Source organism: Pseudophryne corroboree, chromosome 3 (genome assembly GCF_028390025.1).
Source record: "Pseudophryne corroboree isolate aPseCor3 chromosome 3, aPseCor3.hap2, whole genome shotgun sequence".
Lineage (NCBI taxonomy): Eukaryota > Metazoa > Chordata > Amphibia > Anura > Myobatrachidae > Pseudophryne > Pseudophryne corroboree.
Window position 1 is genome coordinate 425,894,578 of NC_086446.1, and position 26,128 is coordinate 425,920,705.

General features: G+C 49.4%; 1 protein-coding gene across 1 annotated transcript in view; it reads right to left on the reverse strand.

The window, feature by feature from the left end:
* The window catches only part of SGK2 (serum/glucocorticoid regulated kinase 2), a 104,863-nt gene that overhangs the window by 30,264 nt on the left and 48,471 nt on the right, over window positions 1-26,128 (reverse strand). The window contains exons 6-10 of the mRNA XM_063960302.1: window positions 18,776-18,888; window positions 7,322-7,358; window positions 7,126-7,212; window positions 6,603-6,698; window positions 777-932 (exon numbers count right to left, since the gene is read on the reverse strand). Of these exons, the coding sequence (XP_063816372.1) occupies window positions 777-932; window positions 6,603-6,698; window positions 7,126-7,212; window positions 7,322-7,358; window positions 18,776-18,888 (489 nt within the window). The remainder of the gene's footprint in view (window positions 1-776; window positions 933-6,602; window positions 6,699-7,125; window positions 7,213-7,321; window positions 7,359-18,775; window positions 18,889-26,128) is intronic.

A 26,128-nucleotide genomic window follows, 5' to 3' on the forward strand; every position in this document is an offset into this window, starting at 1 on the left:
TTCTCTGCCTCTCCCACACCTAGTCACTCTTCGGGTTTGCAGAGACGTTTTCAGAAACATTGGATTGCAATATACATTAAATGAGGCCCATTAAATTCACTGTGGACCACATAGAATGAGTCTCTTGCTTTTCATGTCTTTGTATATGACAAAATCGCCAAACAACACAAATAAATAACTTTTCTGTATGTCGGAAACTCTCTGGTTCACACATAAAGGATCTCATATGCCTGTCAAATAACACAGTGAATGATTTAATATGCTTTGCTAGCATTACAAAGGGCAGAATGATATCATCCTCCTCACCATTTATACGTTTTCATTATTTTATGATTGGCGTTAAGGTGCCAAGATTTTCTATTGGTTGTTCCAGTACATTTTTTATGAATAAGTACTTTGGCTCCGTATTCTGTTACCATAAAGGTCTTGTTTTCTATTCTATTCCATTCTAATATACAGATGTAGCGACGCTCAGCTAGCCTGCAGCTTGCCATATTCGCGGCAAGCCAGGCGCGGCAAGTGTACCACGACTAGGACGCGTGCATGCATCTAAGTACGTGCGCCCATAGGAATACATGGGTGGTGTACTAAGCCGCACCAACGCCTCAGCGTGGCGCGTGTGCCCATGCGGCTGAGCTGCAGGAAGGAAGAGCGTGGCTACACCTGTACGATAATACAGTTGTCATGTTGATGTTATGGTTTCCAGTTCTGTTTGTCATTGAAAGCTACGAGACATGGAATAAAATGTTAATAAATCAAAAGTATTGGTACTGTACAAAATCAGTCTTGGATCCCAGCCGGATGTGCTGATCCTTGTGCAGGAGACCCTGTAGAATGTCACACGTTGCAGTGGTCTTTCCTCCTGGGAGCTTCAGGGGCTGATGCAGGATGTTGTCATACATCTGTGAGACATCCCGGCTGTAAAATGGGGGCTGCACAAAGATACAGAACAATGAAAATTAGAAAGCAAAGTGTGAACCGGGATCAGTACTAAATGCCGCCGGCCGGAATCCCGGCGGTCGAAATCCCGACGCCGGAATCCCGACCACACAATCCCGACAGGGGTGGCGAGCGGAACGCAGCCCCTTGCGGGCTCGCTTCGCTCACCACGCTGCGGGCACGGTGCCACTATTATATTCTCCCTCTATGGGTGTCGTGGACACCCACGGAGGGAGAATATGTCGGGATTGTGGCGGTCGGGATTCCGGCGTCGGTATTTCGACCGCCGGGATTCCGGCCGGCGGCATCTTGACCGCATCCCTGTGAACCTGGGTGAGAGAATGAGCACTGTACGGTAGGGAAAAAAATATTTAAAAAAGAAAATGAGGTGGGAGTATAATATGGAGAGAGATGGAGATAGTTTATTAGGAGAAATGTGCTTGATAATTAAGAAATAAAAGCAATAGCCAGATTTTATTAATACAGAGTAATAAACCAGTAAGGGTTACAAACATTGATTAAAATAAAAGTATATAACAGAAAAAAAAAATGCCTGATAAAATCTGACTCTTGCACTTGTCTCTTACTTCCCACTCATCCCTGCCTTGTATAAACTGGGGGATCAGTCACAAGTAGATATCCAAGTTGTAGTTTATGACTGGTCCTACCATTCACCATTCACACCCCCATGGTTTTCAGACAGGATTGTACAATTCTACAATATGACTGAGGGGTTGGGTTCAATATGCTGGCGGTCAGGATGCCGGTGGTCAGAATACCGATGTCACGATCCGGGTATCTGGATGCCATTTCTTACCCATCAGATGCCTCCTAAGGCTGGCTCAGCGCTCCAGGACCGGATCCCATCTGTTATCCTGATGTGTACATTCCTGTATCCTCTCCTGTCACTCTGAGACGCTGTCACAGTAACGCCTTATTACATCTGGCATGGCGTCTCCCGCGGCCTCCGCCGCCGTCCCTGAGCTTCTGCATGCAGAGTGTCAGAGTGGCGATTACGTCAGCCGCGGCCTCCGCTGTGTCCGCGTGGTTGGATGTGCACTTGTCAGCCTGGCGTCTCCTGTCTCCAGTGGCCGGCGCCGCCATTACTGTTTTCATTACCACATGGATTACAAACCAAACTTCCCTCCAAGTGTCTGCATGGGCGCAGCCATCTTGGATTCTGTCAGCTGATCATTTCCTCCAATCTGTTGTCAGTATTGTTAATCTGCATAATTGCCTAGCCAATCCCTTCCTTGCTGCAGGTATAAATACACTGTGCCTGAGCAAGGAAGGCGTCAGTGCTTTGGTTGTCAAACCTAGTTCCTGTTTGTCTCTCTCCTGTGATTGTCTTCCAGGTTCCAGCTCCTGTCTCAAGACTTCCACCATAGAGACCCGCACCAGCATTCCACCTGCGGTGTAGCCTGACTCTCCAATCCATTGTGGATTCATCTGTTTCCAGCTACAACATTACCTGCTTCCAGCTCAGCTTCCAGCAGAGTACAGCTTCCCTTAAAGGGCCGGTGTCCTTTCTACACTTTACCACTCTCCACCGGTATTATTATTTCTCCGCTCTCAAGTTCTACATTTCAGTTCATATTTCATCGCTCCCAAGTTCATCTATTATTTAACTGGTTCCAGCCAGTATCCACTCCGTGCTAACAACAGTCTGGTTCCAGCCAGTATCCACAGCAGCTGTTTTACCTTCAGCAACCCAGCTTTTCCTGGAACACCAGCTGGCACAATCCTGGGTTATCTCCATTGCTACAGTCGGGCCTGGTAAGGACTTTCCATCTAGAAGATCATAAGAACTATCTCACACTACCAGTGCCCTGTGGCTCCTGCCATCCTGTAGTACCCAGGAACTGTATTTATTATTTGCTGACTTTTACGTTTTCTTTTACTGCTGCTGTGTTGCGGAGTTGTCATAATAAACATCATTGACTTTTATCCAAGTTGTCGTGGTCACGCCTTCGGGCAGTTATTATCCATGTTACTTACATGTCCAGGGGTCTGATACAACCTCCCAGGTTCCGGTACATCTCAGCCCCTACAACTGAGGCTGCCTCCCGTCAGCTCAGGCCCTCAGTTGTGACAACCGATCATGGCATCCTGATGGCAATAATCCCGACACAGTGGTGCCTAAACCTAACCCCCGCACCCCGCAGTTTAACCCTAACCCTCCCCCCGCAGTCTAAACCTAACCCACCACCCCGCCCCCAAAACTTTCCTATCCGGCGACATGGCAATCACTAGTTCTAGATCCCGTCTGATGGGATTCCGGCACCGGACTTGTGACCCTGGTCGGGATGCTGGCACTGGCATTCCGAGCAGTGTCGGGATTCCGGAGTCATTATTTCGACAACCAGGATCCTGACCGGATCCCTGACTGTGGGTTTAAATATTTAATATAACATGTATACAGAGGTTATAGTCAATTAGCAATCAGCACTGAGGTAGAAGCTAGCATCGAGAAGTAGGGAAAAGTGAGCTTTGGGGGAGAGGGGAAAGGAACAATAAGGACGTAAAGATATAAGTACTATATGCCATCCAGCACCCGCAGATGGCACTGCGGAAAGCTGAGAGGGGTGGTCTTCAGTATGCCGAATGTCGGGATCCCGGTTTTCAGACAGGATTGTAAAAGGAACTAGGGGCAGGAGAACATTGCTAACATCTTTTCTGTAGGTGGTAGTGGTTTTTTTTTTCCATTTTTCTTCACAATGGAGGAACAAATGGCAGGAATAAGTTATAAAGCTATAGGGGTGTATTCAATTAATCCGACAAGTTGGAAAAACTGCATTTTCCGACTTTTTTAGGTTGACTCTGGATTCGACCTATTCAAGTCTGTTGCATTTTTTCCGACTTGTCGGAAATTCCGATTTATCAGAAACCATGTGGATCTGCGGATTAGCCGCGGTTCCACGTATTTTGTCGGATTTGCGGGCGTTTCCGACAGGTTTTTAGCCCATTTTTCGACAATGCCAATTTGACTTAAAAAAAAAAAGTCAGATCGGCATTGTCAGAAACGGGCATAAAGCTGACGGAAATGCCCGCAAATTGAATAGTGCAGTGTTGGATCCTCTCCGTCGGAGAGGATCCGACACGAATTGAATATACCCCACGCCTGTATACATTACTAAATGTTATGCTGGCATACATTATACAATTATCTGGGAGATCCGCCTAATATCAGCGGATCACCCAAATAGTTGTACTTAGAGCATGACCGATCCGACAATATTGATTGGTCAGACATGCTAAAATGTTCAGCATGTCCATCTGATGTATTTTTTAAGTCAAAAGTCGGCAGCATCGTGCAGTGTATGCACAGTCATGGCCGACCAACGAACTTTCCCCAGTTCTTTCCAAGGCAGGAACCCAGGTATCATATGGCCATACACTGTGAGATAGCTCACAGTGTAGGGCAACAATATCTGATACAGGATGGGATGCTGGCGGTCAGAAGACTGGCAGGCACCGGAATCCTGACACCTGTCAGAATGCCGACGCTGGAATCCCAAATGTAAGTATGTGGGGGAGGGTTAGGGTTAGACACTAGGGGAAGGTTAGGGTTAGGCTGCTGGGGCAGGGGGAGGGTTAGAGTAAGGCTGTTGGACAGGAGGGCTAGGGTTAGACTGCAGGAAGGGAGTGTTAGGGCTCAGAGTAAGGGTTAGGGGAAGAATTCGATATCCCGGCTGTCGGTATCCCAGCGCTCAGCATACCGGTGCCGGGGTCCACGTCACCCCTGGAGGGAGAGTAAATAGCGTGGCGTGTGTAGCGAGCGCAGCGAGCCCGCAAGGGGCTCTTTTGTACTCGCCCCACTGCCGGCATTTCGGCGGTCGGGATCCCGACAGCTGGGATAACGTAGTAGACCCAGGGTTAGGGTTAGTTTAGTTACTTAATCCTGTCGGCGTTATGGCAGTCGGGATGCTGCTGTCAGTCTGACTGACAGTCTCCAGTCCCAATCCTCTGATGGGTTTAGCCTGTCAGATTAAAAGTTGGTTGGTCAGTCAGGCATTTTATCTGACCGTATATGCCCAGCGTTACACCTAAGTAAAATTAGGGCAAATAAAGCACTTAGCAAAGATTACACTCATCTATTTGTTCTAAAGGAATTTAGCTCATTAACTGATAAATCACTGTATTTTGTAAGATTGGCCGGATCAGAAGAGGAACCAATTTTTAAAAAGGGAGTAATATCAGAACCAGGCAATTATACACCCGTAAGTTTGACTTTAGTTGTGCGTAAAAAAATGAATCATTATAATACGTATAGTAGATAAAACTGCGACAAGTGATTAATCATTATAATACGTATAGTAGATAAAACTGGGACAAGTGACTGTGTAAGGGTGGTCCAAGAAGCTGCTGCATTGAGGGGAGGGAGCAGCACAGTTATATATTAGGAAAGGTTGAATTGTATGACTCTGTGACTTTTATTCTACCTATCTAATGATGTGTCTATGAGATAGAAAGTAGCACAGAGAATTAGGCAAAGTGGGGTGATGCAAAGTATATATTTACCTAGATTATAAGGTTAGATATAACTATGACCTGCTCACTCAGTCTGAGATTGCTCAGTCTGTCCCCTGTCTCTGCACAAAGTCTGCTGGGAGCAATCACCTCAGTCCTTATATACAGGGCCGGTTCAGGCGCTTTTTGCGCCCCGGACGGTCATAGGGGGCGTGGCTTCATACAGGGGGCGTGGTCAGTTACGCCCCCTGTACAGTAATAGCGCAGCTGAAAGATGTGCGGTGCGCGATGACGTCATCGTGCACCGCACAGCAAAGGTCCTCTCCATGAAGGAAAACTAGACACTAAGCGTCTAGTTCCCTTCGTGGAGAGGACCTTTGCTGTGCGGTGCGCGATGACGTCAACGCGCACCGCACATCATTATAGAAAAGGTCCTCTCCACGAAGGGAAACTAGACGCGTAGCGTCTAGTTTCCCTTCACAGTGGGCAGCCTACGAAGGGAAACTAGACGCGTAGCGTCTAGTTTCCCTTCACAGTGGACAGCGGGGCAGCGGCAGCAGGGGGCACAGCAGCAGCGGATCTTGCCGTGGTGCGGCGCCCTCCGGAAGGCGGCGCCCCGGGCAAAAGTCCTGCTTGCCCGTGGCAAGATCCGCTACTGCTTATATATAGGCTTGGACTGGCCCACAGGAATACAGGGGAAACCATCGGTGGGCCCCACTGCCTGGAGGCCCATCTCCTGCTCTAAGGATCAGGTTCTAGACTGTGCACTTCAATTATACATTATACATACAGTATGTTACCTTACACTGGCCTATGGTGTATTTCCTACAGTGCATTGCTGTTATTAATCTGGTACATTATCATGCATGCAGCAGCTGAATTTACTGTATATATTTATGAAGGGGCCGAGACGTTGCACTCTCTATTGGTTAGTCAAACCAATGAGGTGGCAGGTCACACCCCCTCAGCAGACTGGCCACACCCCTAAACATGGGCCCCTACTACTGCATTTCCCCCCGGCAGGCCCTACATGCCCCAGTCCGACACTGCTTATATATCACCAGTGGAAAGGGGAAGCAGACAAGGCAGAACAGAAAGAGAGAGAGAGAAACGGCAATGGACTAAGTGATAATGACAGAGGAACATGTAGAGGCAATACCAATTCTTTCTTAGCCTATAAAAAGTGTACTTGCCAATCCATAGAGCATCTCATACAAGACAGCCCCCAAACACCACCAGTCTACGGTGCGATCATATGGCTGCTTCCTCAGCACTTCAGGAGCCAGATACTATTTAAAGCGGTAAAGATATGGTAAGCATCATCATATATGTCATCACAACACTAAGAGAACATTATGAGGGGTATTCAATTGTTTGAAAAGTCAGTTGGGTGTCTGTTTTTTCCTATCTGGTAGACCGGAAAAAAACAGACACCCAACCGAATTTTCAAACAATTGAATATCCCCCTATGATGTGATTGTGACCATTATGTGAAAACAATTTACAACGGGAGTTTATATTGCACCTCACTTTGCATTTCCTGCTGCATGTACTGTAGGAGACACACTAGACCCCACAAAACCACAATGCATAATATAACAAAAATAACAAACAATAAAAGCAGATACAGAAATCTGAATATAGAACAAGATAAGTAATTCTTGGTTGTAACATTCAGGTTATTTACACCCATAATAAGTGAACATTAATTAATACCTCAGGTGTCCCACAAAAGGTATTTGTAGTCTCTTCTGGCTCCATTCCCTCTTTACAGAGTCCAAAATCAGTCAGAACCACATGGCCCTGGATTAATGAAACGGAAACATATCTGAGCCCAGGTTAAATGGAGGAAATAGTGATACTCAAGGTGCACTTTGTCTCAGCATCACGTTCCTCCACACTGTCTTCTTACCTGACTGTCAAGAAGGATATTTTCTGGTTTTAAGTCCCTAGAAGATAAAACAAGATAATAGCCAATCACTTACAGTCTGGTTACTGGTAATGTGTTTCTCAGCATTATTCCTCATAGACAGCTAAAAGTGTTGGTCTTCATTGACTGCCTGTCTAAGGCCTAGTGATGCAATGAATCAGAATTCATCACATCAATTAAAGTAGAACTCTTAGTGCACTGTAAATTTAACGTAAAGAATTTTGATTATCATTGATTCTGTGCAAAATGTTTTTAAAAAATGATTTATCTTAGGCACTTGACATTAATATTAGCATGCAAATTAAGAATTAGACTTGGCACAGGATTTTGCAGTACCTCTTGTATCAGAAATCAGTATTTATTACAATTCTACAATATGACTGAGGGGTTGGGTTTCAATATGCTGGCGGTCAGGATGCCGGTGGTCAGAATACCGATCATGGCATCCTGATGGCAATAATCCCGACACAGTGGTGCCTAAACCTAACCCCCGCACCCCGCAGTTTAACCCTAACCCTCCCCCCGCAGTCTAAACCTAGCCCACCACCCCGCCCCCAAAACGTACCTATCCGGCGACATGGCAATCACTAGTTCTAGATCCCGTCTGATGGGATTCCAGCACCGGACTTGTGACCCTGGTCGGGATGCGGGCACTGGCATTCCGAGCAGTGTCGGGATTCCGGAGTCATTGTTTCGACAACCAGGATCCTGACCGGATCCCTGACTGTGGGTTTAAATATTTAATAAAACATGTATACAGAGGTTATAGTCAATCAGCAATCAGCACTGAGGCAGAAGCTAGCATCGAGAAGTAGGGAAAAGTGAGCTTTGGGGGAGAGAGGAAAGGAACAATAAGGATGTAAAGATATAAGTACTATATGCCATCCAGCACCCGCAGATGGCACTGCGGAAAGCTGAGAGGGGTGGTCTTCAGTATGCCGAATGTCGGGATCCCGGCGCACAGTATCCCGGCGCCGGAATCCCGACACCCGGCATACCGACAGCTATTCTCTATTGTGGGGGTCCACGACCCCCCTGGAGGGAGAATAGAATAGTGCGCCACCGTGCCCGCAGCGTGGCGAGCGCAGCGAGCCCGCAAGGGGCTCCTTTGCGCTCACCACGCTGTCGGTATGCCGGCGGTCGGGTTCCCGGCGCAGGTATGCTGGTCGCCGGGAGCCCGAGCGCCGGCATACCGTACTACACCCAGCAGGGCACACTAGAGAGGGAAAGTAGTGGAAGCTAGTGTCAGACATTAAACATTGGCTTTCAGCTGCAATTGCTGTTGATTTTGGTTTTTAACCTTCTGCTCCCAAACAAAAATATCCCCCCAAACATTGTAAGGCTTAGCCAGGTACACACTTGACAGATTAGAGGAAGGATCCACAAATATTTCTTTCTTTCCTGAGAGCTGAAATAATCCTGTGAACATCTGATTTTCTGTGTATTTACTACTCAATTTTGGTACCAAACATATTGCTCAGGTAAAAAACCACACCAAAATATGAGACTGCGCTTTCACTTTGATTACAATTTTATCAAATATATAATAAAAACATATAAATACAATACAAACACCGTCCAGTATTATAAAATTACATTACACAAGATAAATACAGATACTAAACTTAAATTCAGCATACCAAATGAGCCCATAAAACTTGGCAGCCTGTGTGAACACTGAGATCTCCACAACAATAATTTTCCTTGTCAGATGTCTACAATACAGGTGTTATATTATATCTCAGTCCCAATGGAGTTTCCACTCAAAATACACTTTAAAAGCAGTTAGTATTTCATTAGTGTGCACACATACAATAGCAGCATTAAAACTAAATAGAATCCAACCAGTGCTTAGGGTGCACTATGTAATGCACCCAAAAGTAGTACCTCTCCCTGCTGCTGTTATAGCAAGCAGCCTTGCCAGGGATCACACGTTAGTATGCAGACTTCTGCTTTCCTCCCCTTAGCACTGGGGTATATAGCAGTAAGGAAATTCACTGGCCGGCTCAGCAGTGTTAAGATGAAGCAGATAAATGCTGCAATCAGTCGATGTATGAAACGTCGATGTACTTCTGTCTGGTATGATGCTTTAAATTAATAAATCTACATTAAGAAGACTGGTGAGTGCTCCCATTTTTTTATTCCTAAACTGGATGGGTGACCTGAGAGACTCCCATTTATGTATGGCACTCCAGCAGTTGTCTGATTTACGTGAGTGTGGACTATACGCCTCTGTCTTTTTTATATATATATATATATATATATATATATATATATACACACACGTGGGGCCAGGTAGTGTATCTCGTGCATGTGCCGGAGGGCTGGTGCACAAGACATAATGATGATGATGATGGTGATCAGCAGCCTAGTTAGCTTCTTCTGATTGGCTGATTGCAGATTGACCTCTTTCTAGATAGAATTTAATGTATTAGTGTGGCTGCTATATAATATGAAGTCCTGGATATCTACTTACATTACTTCATTAACTTTTTTAATTTAAATGGAAGGAAGATTCTAAATATATATACACGAGGGGGAACCCAAAAGAAACAGGAATTGTGTTCTAGAGGGCGGGGAGCTTGTAGTTTATGCTTCTGCCGCTAGGTCAGGGGTGGCCAACCAGTCAGAGTCAAAGAGCCAAAAAATCTTGTTAGGTACGTCAAAGAGCCGAAGGCAAGCATGCAAAAATGGGGTGTGCCCTTGTGCCAGCTAGGCACCGCCCCTGGTATAAAATACATTGAAAAGGCCAGATCCACATAAAATACATTGAAGAAGTCACTTCCGCATAAAATAATTGAAAAACCCAGAACCACATAAAATATAATGAAAGACGATTCACATTGTATACTTCAGCTCTCCCATGTGTCACTTCAGCCAGCACCCTGCTGTGTCATTCCAGTCAGCTCCCCACTTGTCACTCCTGCTAGCACCCTCCTATGTCACTTCATCCAGCTCTCCCATGTGTCACGCCTGCTAGAACCCTCATGTGTCACTTCAGAGCCCTCCCAACTCATGCCATTGTAGCAGTTCCTTATTACCCCTTTCACACCGTGCAACTATCCCGGTATCGACCCGGCATATTGCCGGGTGGACACGGGTTGTTGTGCGGTGTGAATGGGCCATGGTCGAATTCCTGGGTCACCTGACCCGGTAATTCATCCCGGGTTATAAGCAGTGTTATTCCTGGGTTGAATACTGGGTCAGTGGTAGCGTAAACGGGTTTCCGGGTCAATGCGACCCGGGACCCGTTTACTACTTAGGGAGAGGCGACGCGGAGATGAGCTCATCTCCCAGTGCCGCCTCCACCCCTGCTGCCCCCCCCATGCAGCTATGTCAACTGACCCAGCAAAATTGCTGGGTCGGGAAGCCACATGTTAGGGTCCAATGCCAGATCCCACCCGGGAAGGACCGTTTCTAATTCCCGGGTGGGATCCTGTATTGGCGATGTGAAAGGGGCCTAAGGATCCTCTGTTTGATGGTGAGTGTTCTATCTCTAGTATCTGGCTCCCTCAGGCCACAGCCCTCGTAGTGCTTCCGCGTGTCTTTCTGGAGTGCAGTGGTTACCGGAACTGTTGTGGTAATGTGACTTCAAGTGTCGGAAACCACATTTAAAGAAAGAAAGAGCCACATGCGGCTCAAGAGCCACAGGTTGGCCACTGCTGCGCTAGGTTGTTTGCGGAACCCTTCTAAACCCGTATCCCCACTGACGTTGCGGGGAAAGGTAGCGTTTGACTGCAGTGATATTTTTTCAGAATGAGTAATTCACTCTTTCGTCTATTTTTATGATGGCTGATTCACATGAATCATTTGATATGAGAGGTATTGTGCATCCAGAATTTGCACCACAGGGTCAAACTGTCAACCAAAGTTTTTATTTGGAAGGTTTGAAAAAGGTTGCGTTACGATTTAAGCAAAAAGTGTCCCGATTTGTGGTGAAGAGGTGACGGGTTCTTCCATCATGACAACAGACCTGCCCACACAGCGCTGAGTATTCATAAGTCAAATTTTAAGAAATTCCCCAGGTGTTCATTAACTGAAATGCTTGGGTGTGGATCCTGTCTCTTTAACCCCTTCAGTGGTATGCCCGGAAAATTTCCGGGGCCAGCTGCGCTGTGCAGACTGGTAACCCCGGAATATTCCAGGGCATGCCACTGCTCCCCCTCCCTCCACCTTGCACTCCGCTCGGCTGGTGGACTTTGAAGAATGACACGTCATTGCGTCATTCCGCAAAACTTCGCCGGCCGAGCAGAGTACAAGGGGGGGGGGGGGGAGGATTTCAGTGCCAGCGGGCTAGTGGCTGCCAGCAAATGCTACCTGTGTGATGGCCATCGGTGGGTTATCCATTTATGGTCACCATCGATGGATAACCTCAATGGTGTAAAACCATCTGGAATGGATCCATCGATGGTCATCCATGCTGTATAGTACAAATGTGAAACAGGGGGCATGGCTTATTGGGTGTCAGGGGGCGGAGCTAAGCTCTGTGCCCTGACACTTTGAGAAAAAAATAATAATAATTTGGTAGCACTAAACCATCGATGGCAGGAAACCATCTGGTTCTCCCCCATCGGTGGTAAAAGTATTCGACATCGGTCATAGACCATCAATGATTTTGAATCATCGATGGTCAATGGCCATCCCTAGCTACCCCTATGCAATGAGCATTCCCCGTGGCAACGAGCATGGATCCCAGAGCATAAAACCCCTGGCAAAAAGCATGGCACAGCACATGAAACCCCTGGTAATGCGCATGAAACCCCTGGCAACGTGCATGAAACCCCTGGCAATGCGCAGGTAAAAAAAAATAATTAAAATAGTGAGACAGGGCCTAAACCCATGATAGAAGCATACTGTGTAGTTAAAATCCAAAAGATGCCTGAGAGCAATGCTCAGATTTTTGAAAGTTAGTATAGGGACTGACCAATACGGAATGGCCGTGAAGGGGCTGGTCAGCTTAACTAACTATTGCAATATTTTCGAACTAACATTCCCTGAATTCAGATGAATTACAGTTTGAAAGGTTATTAGGCAAGTGCTGAATTTGTATGAATATATATATATATATATACACACACACACACACACACACACACAAAAGCACTTACTCACTCACTCACTCACTCACTCACTCACTCACTCACTCACTCACTCTCTCATTATTAATTCTCTTACTTCCCAATATGTTACGAGGCTGAAATGTAACATAGATATTCTTCAGGTGGGAAATAGGAAAACTACGTAATTAGAATTTTAATACACCTCCCCTAAGGGCATGAAAAGGGGGTTGTTGACATAATGACATCATTACCGATGCATGGCTTGCGTTGCGTGAACAATAACGGCCAAACGGACAATCAGGTCAAAATATGGATTGCACCTCCAGTGTGTAGAATTTAATAAACTACAAAAATGGTCTGGTCACTTTTTACCGTATCTTCTACGGGTGCTTCTCGGGTAACGCAAAGAACCATGGATTAATATTTACTTACATTAAGATGTCTGAAATGTACATCTCTATAGATTGACCAAACTTTTAACACTTACTTATATTTACAACTGTGAAAATTAGAAACTCCCATGCGAAGAAAGACTAGAACAGCTAGTATATATATATATATATATATATATAAATAACTCATAGGGACTATAGTAACATGGGCATTTTCAGAAATTCAGTTTTACAAGCAATCAAAAGATGCAAATTTCAGTTCAGTACAGAGCATGAGGAACATATACAGTATGCTGCAGCATCAATCTGTGGATATATGCAAGTCTGACTTTTTATGTATTACTTTTTCTCTAACGTCCTAGTGGATGCTGGGGACTCCGTCAGGACCATGGGGAATAGCGGCTCCGCAGGAGACAGGGCACAAAAGCAAGCTTTTAGGATCACATGGTGTGTACTGGCTCCTCCCCCTATGACCCTCCTCCAAGCCTCAGTTAGGTTTTTGTGCCCGTCCGAGCAGGGTGCAATCTAGGTGGCTCTCCTAAAGAGCTGCTTAGAAAAAGTTTTTAGGTTTTTTATTTTCAGTGAGTCCTGCTGGCAACAGGCTCACTGCATCGAGGGACTTAGGGGAGAGATTTTCAACTCACCTGCGTGCAGGATGGATTGGAGTCTTAGGCTACTGGACATAGCTCCAGAGGGAGTCGGAACACAGGTCACCCTGGGGTTCGTCCCGGAGCCGCGCCGCCGATCCCCCTTACAGATGCTGAAGATCGAGGGTCCGGAAACAGGCGGCAGAAGGCTCTTCAGTCTTCATGAAGGTAGCGCACAGCACTGCAGCTGTGCGCCATTGTTGCTACACACTTCACACTGAACGGTCACGGAGGGTGCAGGGCGCTGCTGGGGGCGCCCTGGGCAGCAATATTTAATACCTTTTATGGCAAAGGAATACATCACATATAGCCATTGAGGCTATATGTATGTATTTAACCCAGGCCAGATATCTCAAAACCCGGGAGAAAAGCCCGCCAAAAAGGGGGCGGGGCTTATTCTCCTCAGCACACAGCGCCATTTTCCTGCTCAGCTCCGCTGTGAGGAAGGCTCCCAGGACTCTCCCCTGCACTGCACTACAGAAACAGGGTAACAAAGAGAAGGGGGGCATATTTTGGCGATATTTATATATTTTAAAGCGCATATAACAGAAACAACACCTTTTAGGGTTGTTTATATACATTTTATAGCGCTTTTGGTGTGTGCTGGCAAACTCTCCCTCTGTCTCCCCAAAGGGCTAGTGGGGTCCTGTCTTCGATAAGAGCATTCCCTGTGTGTCTGCTGTTTGTCGGTACGTGTGTGTCGACATGTATGAGGACGATGTTGGTATGGAGGCGGAGCAATTGCCGGTAATGGTGATGTCACCCCCTAGGGAGTCGACACCGGAATGGATGGCTTTAATTATGGAATTACGTGATAATGTTAGTACATTACAAAAGTCAGTTGACGAAATGAGACGGCCGGAAAACCAGTTGGTACCTGCTCAGGCGTCTCAGACACCGTCAGGGGCTGTAAAACGTCCCTTACCTCAGTCAGTCGACACAGGTACCGACACAGATGAATCTAGTGTCGACGGTGAAGAAACAAACGTATTTTCCAATAGGGCCACACGTTATATGATCACGGCAATGAAGGAGGCTTTGCAGATCTTTGATACTGCAGGTACCTCAAAAAGGGGTATTATGTGGGGGGTGAAAAAACTACCTGCAGCTTTTCCAGAATCAGAGGAATTGAATGACGTGTGTGATGAAGCGTGGGTTAACCCCGATAGAAAACTGCTAATTTCAAAGAAGTTATTGGCATTATACCCTTTCCCACCAGAGGTTAGGGCGCGCTGGGAAACACCCCCTAGGGTGGATAAAGCGCTCACACGTTTATCAAAACAAGTGGCGTTGCCGTCTCCTGATACGGCCGCCCTCAAGGATCCAGCAGATAGGAGGCTGGAAACTACACTGAAGAGTATATACACACATACTGGTGTTATACTCCGACCAGCAATAGCCTCAGCCTGGATGTGCAGTGCTGGGGTAGTGTGGTTGGATTCCCTGACTGAAAATATTGATACCCTGGATAGGGACAGTATTTTATTGACTTTAGAGCAATTAAAGGATGCGTTTCTTTATATGCGAGATGCTCAGAGGGATATTTGCACTCTGGCATCGAGAGTAAATGCGATGTCCATATCTGCCAGAAGAAGTTTATGGACGCGACAGTGGTCAGGTGATGCGGATTCCAAAAGGCATATGGAAGTATTGCCATATAAAGGAGAGGAATTATTTGGGGTCGGTCTATCGGATCTGGTGGCCACGGCAACTGCCGGCAAATCCACTTTTTTACCTCAGACCCCCTCCCAACAGAAAAAGACACCGTCTTTTCAGCCGCAGTCCTTTCGCTCCTATAAAAACAAGCGGGCAAAAGGACAGTCTTATCTGCCCCGAGGCAGAGGAAAGGGTAAGAGAGGGCAGCAAGCAGCCCCTGCCCAGGAACAGAAGCCCGCCCCGGGTTCTACAAAGCCATCAGCATGACGCTGGGGCTTTACTAGCGGACTCAGGAGCGGTGGGGGGTCGACTAAAGATTTTCAGCAATCAGTGGGCTCGCTCACAGGTGGACCCGTGGATCCTGCAGATAGTATCTCAGGGTTACATGTTGGAATTCGAAAGGTCTCCCCCTCGCCGGTTCCTAAAGTCTGCTTTACCAACGTCTCCCTTAGAAAGGGCGACGGTATTGGAAGCCATTCACAAGCTGTATTCTCAGCAGGTGATAATCAAGGTACCCCTCCTACAACAGGGAAAGGGGTATTATTCCACACTATTTGTGGTACCGAAGCCGGACGGTTCGGTAAGACCTATTCTAAATCTGAAATCCTTGAACCTGTACATACAGAAATTCAAGTTCAAGATGGAGTCACTAAGAGCAGTGATAGCGAATCTGGAAGAAGGGGACTTCATGGTGTCCCTGGACATAAAAGATGCTTATCTGCATGTCCCAATTTACCCCTCACACCAAGGGTATCTCAGGTTCGTGATACAAGACTGTCATTATCAGTTTCAAACGCTGCCGTTTGGTTTGTCCACGGCACCTCGGGTCTTTACCAAGGTAATGACCGAAATGATGGTTCTTCTACGAAGAAAAGGCGTATTAATTATCCCTTACTTGGACGATCTCCTGATAAGGGCAAGGTCCAGAGAACAGCTGGAAGTCGGGGTAGCACTAACCCAAGTAGTGCTTCAACAACACGGGTGGATTCTGAATCTTCCAAAATCTCAATTGACACCGACAACACGTCTGCTGTTCCTGGGAATGATTCTGGACACTGTTCAGAAAAAGGTGTTTCTCCCGGAGGAGAAGCAAGGGAGTTATCCGAACTTGTCAGGAACCTCCTAAAACCAGGAAATGTGTCAGTACAAAATGGTCCGGATCGCATCTGCACATGCATCAGCGGATAACACTGTCACCAAGAACAAGGTTGTCTCTCCTGTGGTGGTTGCAGAGTGCCCATCTGTTAGAGGGCCGCAGGTTCGGCATACAGGACTGGGTCCTGGTGACTACGGATGCCAGCCTACGAGGCTGGGGAGCAGTCACACAGGGAAGAAACTTCCAGGGTGTATGGTCAAACCTGGAGACGTCTCTTCACATAAATATACTGGAGCTAAGAGCGATCTACAATGCTCTAAGCCTGGCGAAACCGCTGCTTCAGGGTCAGCCGGTGTTGATCCAGTCGGACAACATCACGGCAGTCGCCCACGTAAACAGACAAGGCGGCACGAGAAGCAGAAGAGCAATGACAGAAGCTGCAAGGATTCTTCGCTGGGCGGAAAATCATGTCATAGCACTGTCAGCAGTGTTCATCCCGGGAGTGGACAACTGGGAAGCAGACTTCCTCAGCAGACACGACCTTCACCCGGGAGAGTGGGGACTTCATCCGGAAGTTTTCCACATGATTGTGAACCATTGGGAAAAACCAAAGGTGGACATGATGGCGTCTCGCCTCAACAAAAAACTGGACAGATATTGCGCCAGGTCAAGAGACCCTCAGGCAATAGCTGTGGACGCTCTGGTAACACCGTGGGTGTACCAGTCAGTGTATGTGTTCCCTCCTCTGCCTCTCATACCAAAGGTACTGAGAATTATACGGAAAAGGGGAGTAAGAACAATACTAGTGGCTCCGGATTGGCCAAGAAGAACTTGGTACCCGGAACTTCAAGAGATGCTCACGGAAGATCCGTGGCCTCTACCTCTAAGAAGGGATCTGCTTCAGCAGGGACCTTGTATGTTCCAAGACTTACCGCGACTGCGTTTGACGGCATGGCGGTTGAACGCCGGATTCTAAAAGAAAAGGGCATTCCAGAGGAAGTTATTCCTACCTTGATTGAAGCTAGGAAGGAAGTGACCGCACAACATTATCACCGCATTTGGAGAAAATATGTTGCGTGGTGTGAAGCCAAGAAGGCCCCAACGGAAGAATTTCAATTGGGTCGATTCCTACATTTCCTGCAGGCAGGATTGTCTATGGGCCTAAAATTGGGGTCTATTAAAGTTCAAATTTCGGCCTTATCAATCTTCTTCCAGAAAGAATTGGCTTCAGTGCCTGAAGTACAAACTTTTGTCAAGGGTGTACTACATATACAGCCCCCAATTGTGCCTCCAGTGGCACCGTGGGATCTAAACGTAGTTTTGGATTTTCTCAAATCTCATTGGTTTGAGCCTCTCAAATCGGTAGATTTGAAGTATCTTACATGGAAAGTAACCATGCTACTGGCCCTGGCTTCAGCCAGGAGAGTTTCAGAGTTGGCATCTTTATCGTACAAAAGCCCATATCTGATTTTCCATTCGGACAGGGCAGAACTGCGGACACGTCCTCATTTTCTCCCTAAGGTGGTTTCGGCTTTTCACTTGAACCAGCCTATTGTGGTGCCTGCGGCTACTAGCGACTTGGAGGACTCCAAGTTACTGGACGTTGTCAGAGCATTGAAAATATATATTTCAAGGACAGCTGGAGTCAGAAAATCTGACTCGTTGTTTATCTTGTATGCACCCAACAAGATGGGTGCTCCTGCGTCTAAGCAGACGATTGCTCGTTGGATCTGTAGCACAATCCAACTTGCACATTCTGTGGCAGGCCTGCCACAGCCTAAAACTGTTAAAGCCCACTCCACAAGGAAGGTGGGCTTATCTTGGGCGGCTGCCCGAGGGGTCTCGGCATTACAACTTTGCCGAGCAGCTACGTGGTCAGGGGAGAACACGTTTGTAAAATTTTACAAATTTGATACTCTGGCTAAAGAGGACTTGGAGTTCTCTCATTCGGTGCTGCAGAGTCATCCGCACTCTCCCGCCCGTTTGGGAGCTTTGGTATAATCCCCATGGTCCTGACGGAGTCCCCAGCATCCACTAGGACGTTAGAGAAAATAAGAATTTACTTACCGATAATTCTATTTCTCATAGTCCGTAGTGGATGCTGGGCGCCCATCCCAAGTGCGGATTGTCTGCAATACTTGTACATAGTTATTGTTACAAAAATCGGGTTATTATTGTTGTGAGCCATCTTTTTTTAGAGGCTACTTCTTTTTTATCATACTGTTAACTGGGTTCAGATCACAAGTTGTACGGTGTGATTGGTGTGGCTGGTATGAGTCTTACCCGGGATTCAAGATCCTTCCTTATTGTGTACGCTCGTCCGGGCACAGTACCTAACTGAGGCTTGGAGGAGGGTCATAGGGGGAGGAGCCAGTACACACCATGTGATCCTAAAAGCTTGCTTTTGTGCCCTGTCTCCTGCGGAGCCGCTATTCCCCATGGTCCTGTCGGAGTCCCCAGCATCCACTACGGACTATGAGAAATAGAATTATCGGTAAGTAAATTCTTATTTTTAATCAGATTATATTGTACTTTTCCAACTAACTTAAAGGTTCTGGTGTCTCTCACTGCCCAGTAGGCCATACCTGTAAATTATATTTTGAGAGTGTAGGTATCCAATAGCGCTGGCCAGCTCTGCAGAATAGAAGCGAGCACGGGGCTCTAGGAAGCATCGCTCTCTTTGTAAATGGAAGAAAAGCTGTAAGAAAAGAGTTGGCATTATAGGAAATGTTGAAACAAAGAACCTGCTCACTGGGGAAATCTGGGGATAGGATAAACAAGAAGAGCAGCTAATGAGGTAGCTCTGGAAATATAAAATTAAAGTTTTTGGAGCATAAAAGGTTTTGGTCACTACAAAGTCTAAAGGCCATTACTCACTATTTATTCTTCTAGATCTGTCTGCTGCCTTTGACACTGTGGACCACTCTCTTCTCATACAAACACTACAATCCCTAGGTTTTAAAGACACAGTCCTTTCTTGGTTCCTATCCTTATCCTACTTATCTAATCGCTCCTTCAGTGTTCGCTTCTCTGAATCTACGAAGAGAGTATTGACTGCATAGGAGAGGAAAGAGTTAAACATCTGGGGAGGGGTGGACCTAGCTGTGAGGAAAGTACAGCCTTCTTTAAGGGGAGGGCTTGATATATATAGGGAAGGTGAAGCCATTTTAAGTCTCTTGGTGATCTGGTTTGGTGAGTGCTGCAGTGCCAGCAGAAATTTGTTTATTAGGTATTCCTGCTGTGTCACCGAGATAGACTGTCCCCTCTATTTGTACTCTCCTCTCCAGTAGCCCAGGGTGTCCCTTACTGTTTTTGATTAAAAGGCTGCTGATATGTCCGCTCGCCCCCAGCGCATGCTAAGGGCCCCGGCTCGGTTCCGTGGGTCGGACGGCCGAGCGGGCCCTGAGGCGGCGGCGGGCGGTGGGGGGGACGGGGCTCCGTCCCCTAGGGCCTCATCAGATGCCCCCACAGGCAGCGATGGCGGGGCCCGGGCGGACTCGCCGCCGGGTGCCGAGTCGGACACTCCGGCCAGACGAGGGCGGCGTGGGGGACCAGGGGTCCCTGCAGGCCGCTCGAGTGTCGGCGGGCGGCGGCCGTCCCCGCCGGGAGCCGCCGAGCCCGGGTTCATGGCGGGCGCCCGCGGGCGCGCGCGTGCGCGCCGCGGGGGGCGCCAGTGTGCAGCAGAGGAAGTCTCTCCTTCCCCGCCGCGGTCGGCTGTTCGGGCCGGGCGGGGGGTGAGGAGGTTTCAGGGAGCTGGCGGTCGCCGCGCGGGGACTAGTCAGGAGCCTCGCGCGGCGGCCGAGCAAGAGGAGCAGGCCGGCAGTTGGCGGGTGGACGTGGGGCGCGCGCTCGAGGTGTGCGCGCGCGCCCACGCGCGCTCCGGGCGCCGCTTGCCGCGCACGTGCGCGCGCAGCGGCGCCAGCAGTAGACGCAGTAACCTCTTCTTCTCCCCGGATGCCGGAGTTCGGCAGGGGGAGAGGCAGGTTGAGGGGGGTGCAGCGTGTGCCTCAGGGAGGCAGCGCTGGGAGCATGTTTAGAAATATAAATGAAGGGGACACAGCAGGACCAACAAGGGGTGGCCGCCAACATCATCCGGGTGCACCCTCCGCTGGTCAGGTGACACGCGGGGGAGCACGCGCGGGGGGGCAGCAGGTCCCTGTCACCGTTGCAGGACGCGGTGGGGCCCGCGGCAGGAGGGGTGACAGGGAATGGGTCAGCGGCCGCAGGGCCGCGGCACGGGCAGCTGTGCGCGTCAGCAGGTCCTCCCCAGGATCAGGGGATTCTTCTCCTTCCCTGGATAGGGAAGGGGAAGGATCGGAGAGGGAGAGCCACTGGGCCGGCCAGGGGGCTCTTGCCTTCGGGTTGGAACATGAGGGGCGGGACCCCCGGGGCGCGTCGGGCGGTCAGGGGGCGGGGGCTCGCGCCCAACCAAGGACCGGTCGTCCTTTGGGCGGCGTTTCCGGGGGTCGTGCCGCATGGGATCCTCCTGGGGCCATAGCGTCGGCGCTGGCCACGGTGGTGCAGGCTCTTGGGCCATTAGCTGCAGTGGCCTCCCCCAGGGCAACGGCGGATTCCGGCCAAGCTGCGGGGCGCAGGGGGTCAGACAAGGTCAGGTCATCAGCGGCGCAGCGAGTGGCAAGAGCCTGCCGAGAGCTGGGGGCTGCCGCGGCGGAGCTGGAGCTAGGGTCAGAGCGCGAGCGGCAGGGAGGCTCGGGCCCTGCGCATTCCACACGGGGTGCCCGGCGTGCGCCGCATGCGCGGGCCGGGCCCTCTTTTGTTTTGTCTTCCACAGAGGACCAAGGTGAAAGGGACTCGGCAGACTTCGCGGTGGACGAGGATTGGAATGAAGACGACGAACAATCTGAGTCGGAGAGGTCGACGGCATCCGGTGAGTTGGTGCAGTCTTTTTCAAATTCCACCGCGAGCTCGAGTTCGCGTAGCTCTTCGTCCTCCTCCTCATCCTCCTCTTTGGCGTCGCAAGCGTCCGAAGCTGATAGTACTGCTAGGGCAAGGAAGGAGGCCGAGAAACTTGCCAAAAGAGCGGCTAAGCAACAGAAGAGGCGTAAGCGGCGCAGGCGAATTAGTGAAGAGGAGCGTAGGGCTAAGAAGAGGCGAGATCTGCCGGGGGTAGTGCGCTGTGAGTACACCGCAGTTATGCGGGGCCTGCGAGATAGCTGCCGCAAAAAGATACGTAGGGGTGACTTTGTGGACTTATTTGGTTTGACTAAGGCCATGAAGAAGGATTACAAGGCGGCGGCCGCTACGAAGGGCATGGGGGCAGAAGCTTTCAGGTCGTTTGATAACTGGCTGGCCGGATTTTGGGTGTTTGCGGCTTGCTATTTGGAGGACAGGCCGGAAGAGCACATGAATATCATCCGGTACCTTCATCTCGTGCACGACATGCAGCGCACATCCTCGGGTTCGGAATGGCGGCGTTATGACCAAGAGTTTCGGGAGAAGCAGGACGGGTTACGGGTCATGGACTTTGGGTTCAAAGACGTGGAAGTCTGGCTCAAAGTGACCCGGGCATCCCAGCGGGAGGATGAGACCCAGAAACAGGGAATGGGGGGGCGCCGCGGGGGGTCGTCAGCGCAAGGAACGGGCGCGGACGGGGGATTTGCCAAGACAGGCGGATTGGCCGTTCGCACGGGCGGGCGGTCTGCCCCTCGGGGAAAATGCTTCGCTTTTAACAGCGGAGCATGTTCATTTGGCAAACAGTGCCGTTTTCGCCACTCTTGCCAGCAGTGCGGTGGAACCCACCCAGCCTCCTCTTGTTTCAAAGGGGGACGACAGGGCAATCGGGGGAAACAACCCTACCCTAAGCAGGCCGCGAGCGGGACCGCTCAGCAGAGCACCAACGCCAGTTAAGTTGGAAACTATGGGTAAATGGTTGGGTCTTTATCCTAATAAAAGGGATGCAAAGTTTTTGTTAGACGGTTTTAAGTTCGGTTTTCGCTTGCCTGTTGCAAGCGAAGTGTTCGTGCGTGCGCACAGGAACCTTCAATCCGCCCGAGCCTTGCCGACTGTGTTACGGGAAAAAGTGGATAAGGAGGTCAGGTTGGGCAGGATGGAGGGGCCGTTTAGGTCACCCCCGGTGGATGACTTGGTCATCTCCCCGGTGTGGGTGGTACCAAAGAAGACTCCGGGCGCCTTCCGGCTCATTCAGCATCTTTCTTACCCGCCAGGGGCATCGGTCAACGACGCAATACCACCGGCTCATTGCTCGGTGGTGTATCAGTCGTTTGACGAGGCGCTAGGGATGGTCCGCAGCTACGGGAGCGGGGCCCTCATGGCTAAGATTGATGTTGAGTCAGCTTTTAGATTGCTGCCATTGCATCCGGACTCATTTCGTTTTATGGGTTTCCGGATTGGGGCGGAGTATTTCATCGACAAATGTCTGCCGATGGGATGTTCCGTTTCATGCTCGTTTTTCGAGCGCTTTAGCACTTTTCTTCATTGGTGCGTGGAGTCTGCGTCAGGCGGTCACGGGGTTGCACATTACCTCGATGATTTCCTTTGCGCGGGGCCGGCTACTGGCACAAGATGCGGCGACTTGCTGTTTAGCACACGAGCCCTTTTTTACCACTTCGGTGTTCCGGTAGCCAGGGATAAAACGGAGGGTCCGGCCTCCTGTCTATCATTTTTGGGGATTGAAATTGACACCGTGGCGGGAGAATGTCGCCTACCCCAGGACAAGGTGTCAAAGCTCCGCGAAATTATTTGCCGTTTCAACGGCTCGCGTAAAGTCACGCTGCGGCAAGCTCAGTCCTTGCTGGGCATGCTGAACTTTGCTTGTCGGGTGATACCGATGGGCAGGGTTTTCTGCCGGAAGCTCGAAAGGGCTACAGCGGGGTGTGCCAGGCCGCATCATTTCGTTCGATTGTCCTCTGAGTTAAAAAGGGATTTGGCCGTCTGGGATTCATTCCTGGAGGATTTCAACGGGGTGAGCATATGGCAAGCGCCAGCCGTTGACAGCGAGAGTTTGCAGCTTTTTTCCGATGCTGCAGGTTCCTCTGGATTCGGCTGTTTTCTGGAGGGATCGTGGTGTGCGGCATCTTGGCCGGCGAATTGGCATAGCGAAGGTCTTACAAGGGATCTGGTGCTGCTGGAGCTTTTTCCCATTATGGTAGCGCTGGAAGTTTGGGGCGATCGGTTGGCTAACCGCAGCATAGTGTTCAGGTGCGATAATCTGGGCGTGGTGCATGCGATTAATAACCAAAGGGCGAAATCGCTGGTTGTACTACGGGTTCTTGGGCAATTGCTTTTGACTTGCTTGCGCAGGAACCTATGGTTCCGGGCGCAGCACGTGCCCGGGTTGGAAAATGAAATCGCAGACGCGTTGTCGCGTGGACAGTGGGAGAGATTTTGGGGTTTGGCACCTGAGGCCGAAGAACAAGGTTTTCACTGTCCCGGTTATGTTTGGCAGGTGATCGGACCGGACTGGAGGGTTTAGCGTTGCGGTCAATCGCGCCGGCCACGCTCAAGGCGTACGGACAAGCTTGGAGTGAATGGGAGGAGTTTGTCCGGGGGCGTCAGCATCAAGGTAAGAGCAGGCATCGGCTGATGCTTTCTTTTATGTGGCAGCTCTACGTCTCCGGTAGGTCACGAGCAGTGGTTTCTCGGTATTTGGCAGGCATTTCGTTTTTCTGCAAGCTGCGAGGCGTCCCTGACGTAACAAAAAGCGAAGTTCTGCGGAAGGCAATGAAAGGGTGGGCGCGAGTTGCGCCGTCGCCACCAGATAGGAGGCGGCCCATCGATGCGGCGTTGTTGCCGGCCGTAATCAAGGCGGTAGGGCGAGTTGCGTCGTCCAGGTTTGAGACGCTTTTGTTTAGTTTGGCGTTCTCAATGGCTTTCCACGGAGCCTTTCGAGTTTCTGAGTTGGTAGCGCCTTCCAAGAGAGCAGATTCGCGTATGCTGGTCGAGGACGTGGTAGTGGGTGAGAGGTCCTTGCTGTGCAGGTTACGACGCTCCAAAACGGATCAAGTGGGGAGAGGGCGCTGGGTTACAATGGTTACAGCGCTGGAGGAGAGCGTTTGCCCGGTGAGGCTGGCAATGCAATACGTGGGGGTGCGACCCGTTAAGGAGGGGTCTTGGCTGTTGCATTATGATGGGCTGCCAGTCACGAAATACCAGTTTCGATGGATGCTGAGTCGCTGTTTGGCGGGCCTGGGCCTCCCACCCACTGCTTTCGGTACCCACTCCTTTCGCATAGGCGCAGCGACGTCGGCTGCTGCGGCGGGTTACTCCAGAACGGAAATACAGGCGGTGGGGCGATGGAAATCATCAAGTTATAGACGATATATTCGCCCCGTCACATGAGAGGTCGGTTTGCGCTTGGTGCTTTGTGTAGATTGCAATGTATTATGTTGTTACAGTTCTGTGAATTTATGGTGTTGTGCGTCTGTTGGTGTTACCCCCTTTTTTTCTCCTACTCAGGGATTAGCTACTCGCCGTTGCTGGCATGAGCCGGCAGCGGGGGTCTGGAGTTATTTGCGATTTTTTGCCTGACTTGACGGACTGAATTCTAATCCATAATTCGGCTAATTTGGTCTAATCAGAGTCCCTCAGCAGGTCTTTACGTTTCATCTCCAGCTGAGTTATTACATGTGTTTCCCATTTTATACCCCCCCCCCACCCTGTTTTTATTTTGTTTAATTTTATTTGATCTTCCCCCTTTGTGTCTTTAATTGCACTTCTAAATTGGCAACGAAACACGGTGCAGTCGGCTAGGCCGTGACTGCTGCAATAGCGAGTCCTAAAGTTTTCTTTTTTGTCAGATCCTTCAGTATAAACAATGAATAAGCCTCTTAGTAATCAATTCTACCCCTCTTTTTCCCTTCAGGATGGTTTGAAGACAATTTGACCATTTGGGTGGTTGGCCACTCTTACATTTACTGGGCGGCCAGGTTTGTGGCCTCAGAAGGGTCTCAGGCATTGTTTGGAATACAGGGTGTCAGATGGCTTGGCTGGCGCGGGATGATGTGGGGTGAGCTGAGGAGTAGGTTAGTGAGTCAGGCCAGCAAGCATGGAGTCCCTAAGGTTTTGGTTGTCCATCTAGGTGGCAACGACTTGGGGAAGAGGACATCCTTGGAGCTGCGGTGGGCCATGATACAGGATCTGGCAAGTGTGACCGCGCAATGGACCAATTGTGTGTTGGTTTTTTCCATGATGGTGCCAAGGTTGTGTTGGAGGGGTGTGGCGGATGGTCGCCAGATTGATGAGGCCCGGAAAAAGGTGAACGGAGCGGTGGCAAAGTGGGTGCTGTCCCACGGTGGGAGGGTGGTTCGCCACCCGAGGATACGGTTCAGAGACAGCCACCTTTTCCGGCGCGATGGAGTACATCTATCCGATGAGGGGATGATGTTTTTTCTGGAGGATCTAGGTTTCGCTTTGCAGGAGTTAGGGTAGGTTTATGGTGGCGGTGCGAAAGACTGTGGGGATGAGTCTTTCGCTGTTGGCGGAAAAGAACGGCAGTTTCGTATTGTAGAGAAAACTGTAGTGTTTTACAGTTGGTTGTGGTTTAGGTGCACTCACCTCCATCGACTTATGGCCGCTTGACCACCCGTCCGGGAAGGCAGCGGCAGGGCACCCAGGAGCGGTGGGTAGTCACTGTGGGGGTTGAGTTGTCACCTATTACCGGTTTATGGTAAGTTTTAGTAAATTTATAGGGTTGAGTTATTTAAGTTTAATTTAGATTAAGTGAGCCGTTCTTTTGGGCCGCCACCATATGCCAGATGGAGCGGCATATTAAATTAATCTCTTTATTACAGGTTTCCTAATGGTTAGGGACAAATAAATAGCTAGCAATTTTCTGCCAAAATTCAAGTCTCAGTGTCGTTATTTCTGGTTATGGTTATGAATGCTTTACTTTCAAAGAAAGGGGTCCACCAAATATCACTAAGATGTTTAGAAGAGAGTATTGACTGCATAGGAGAGGA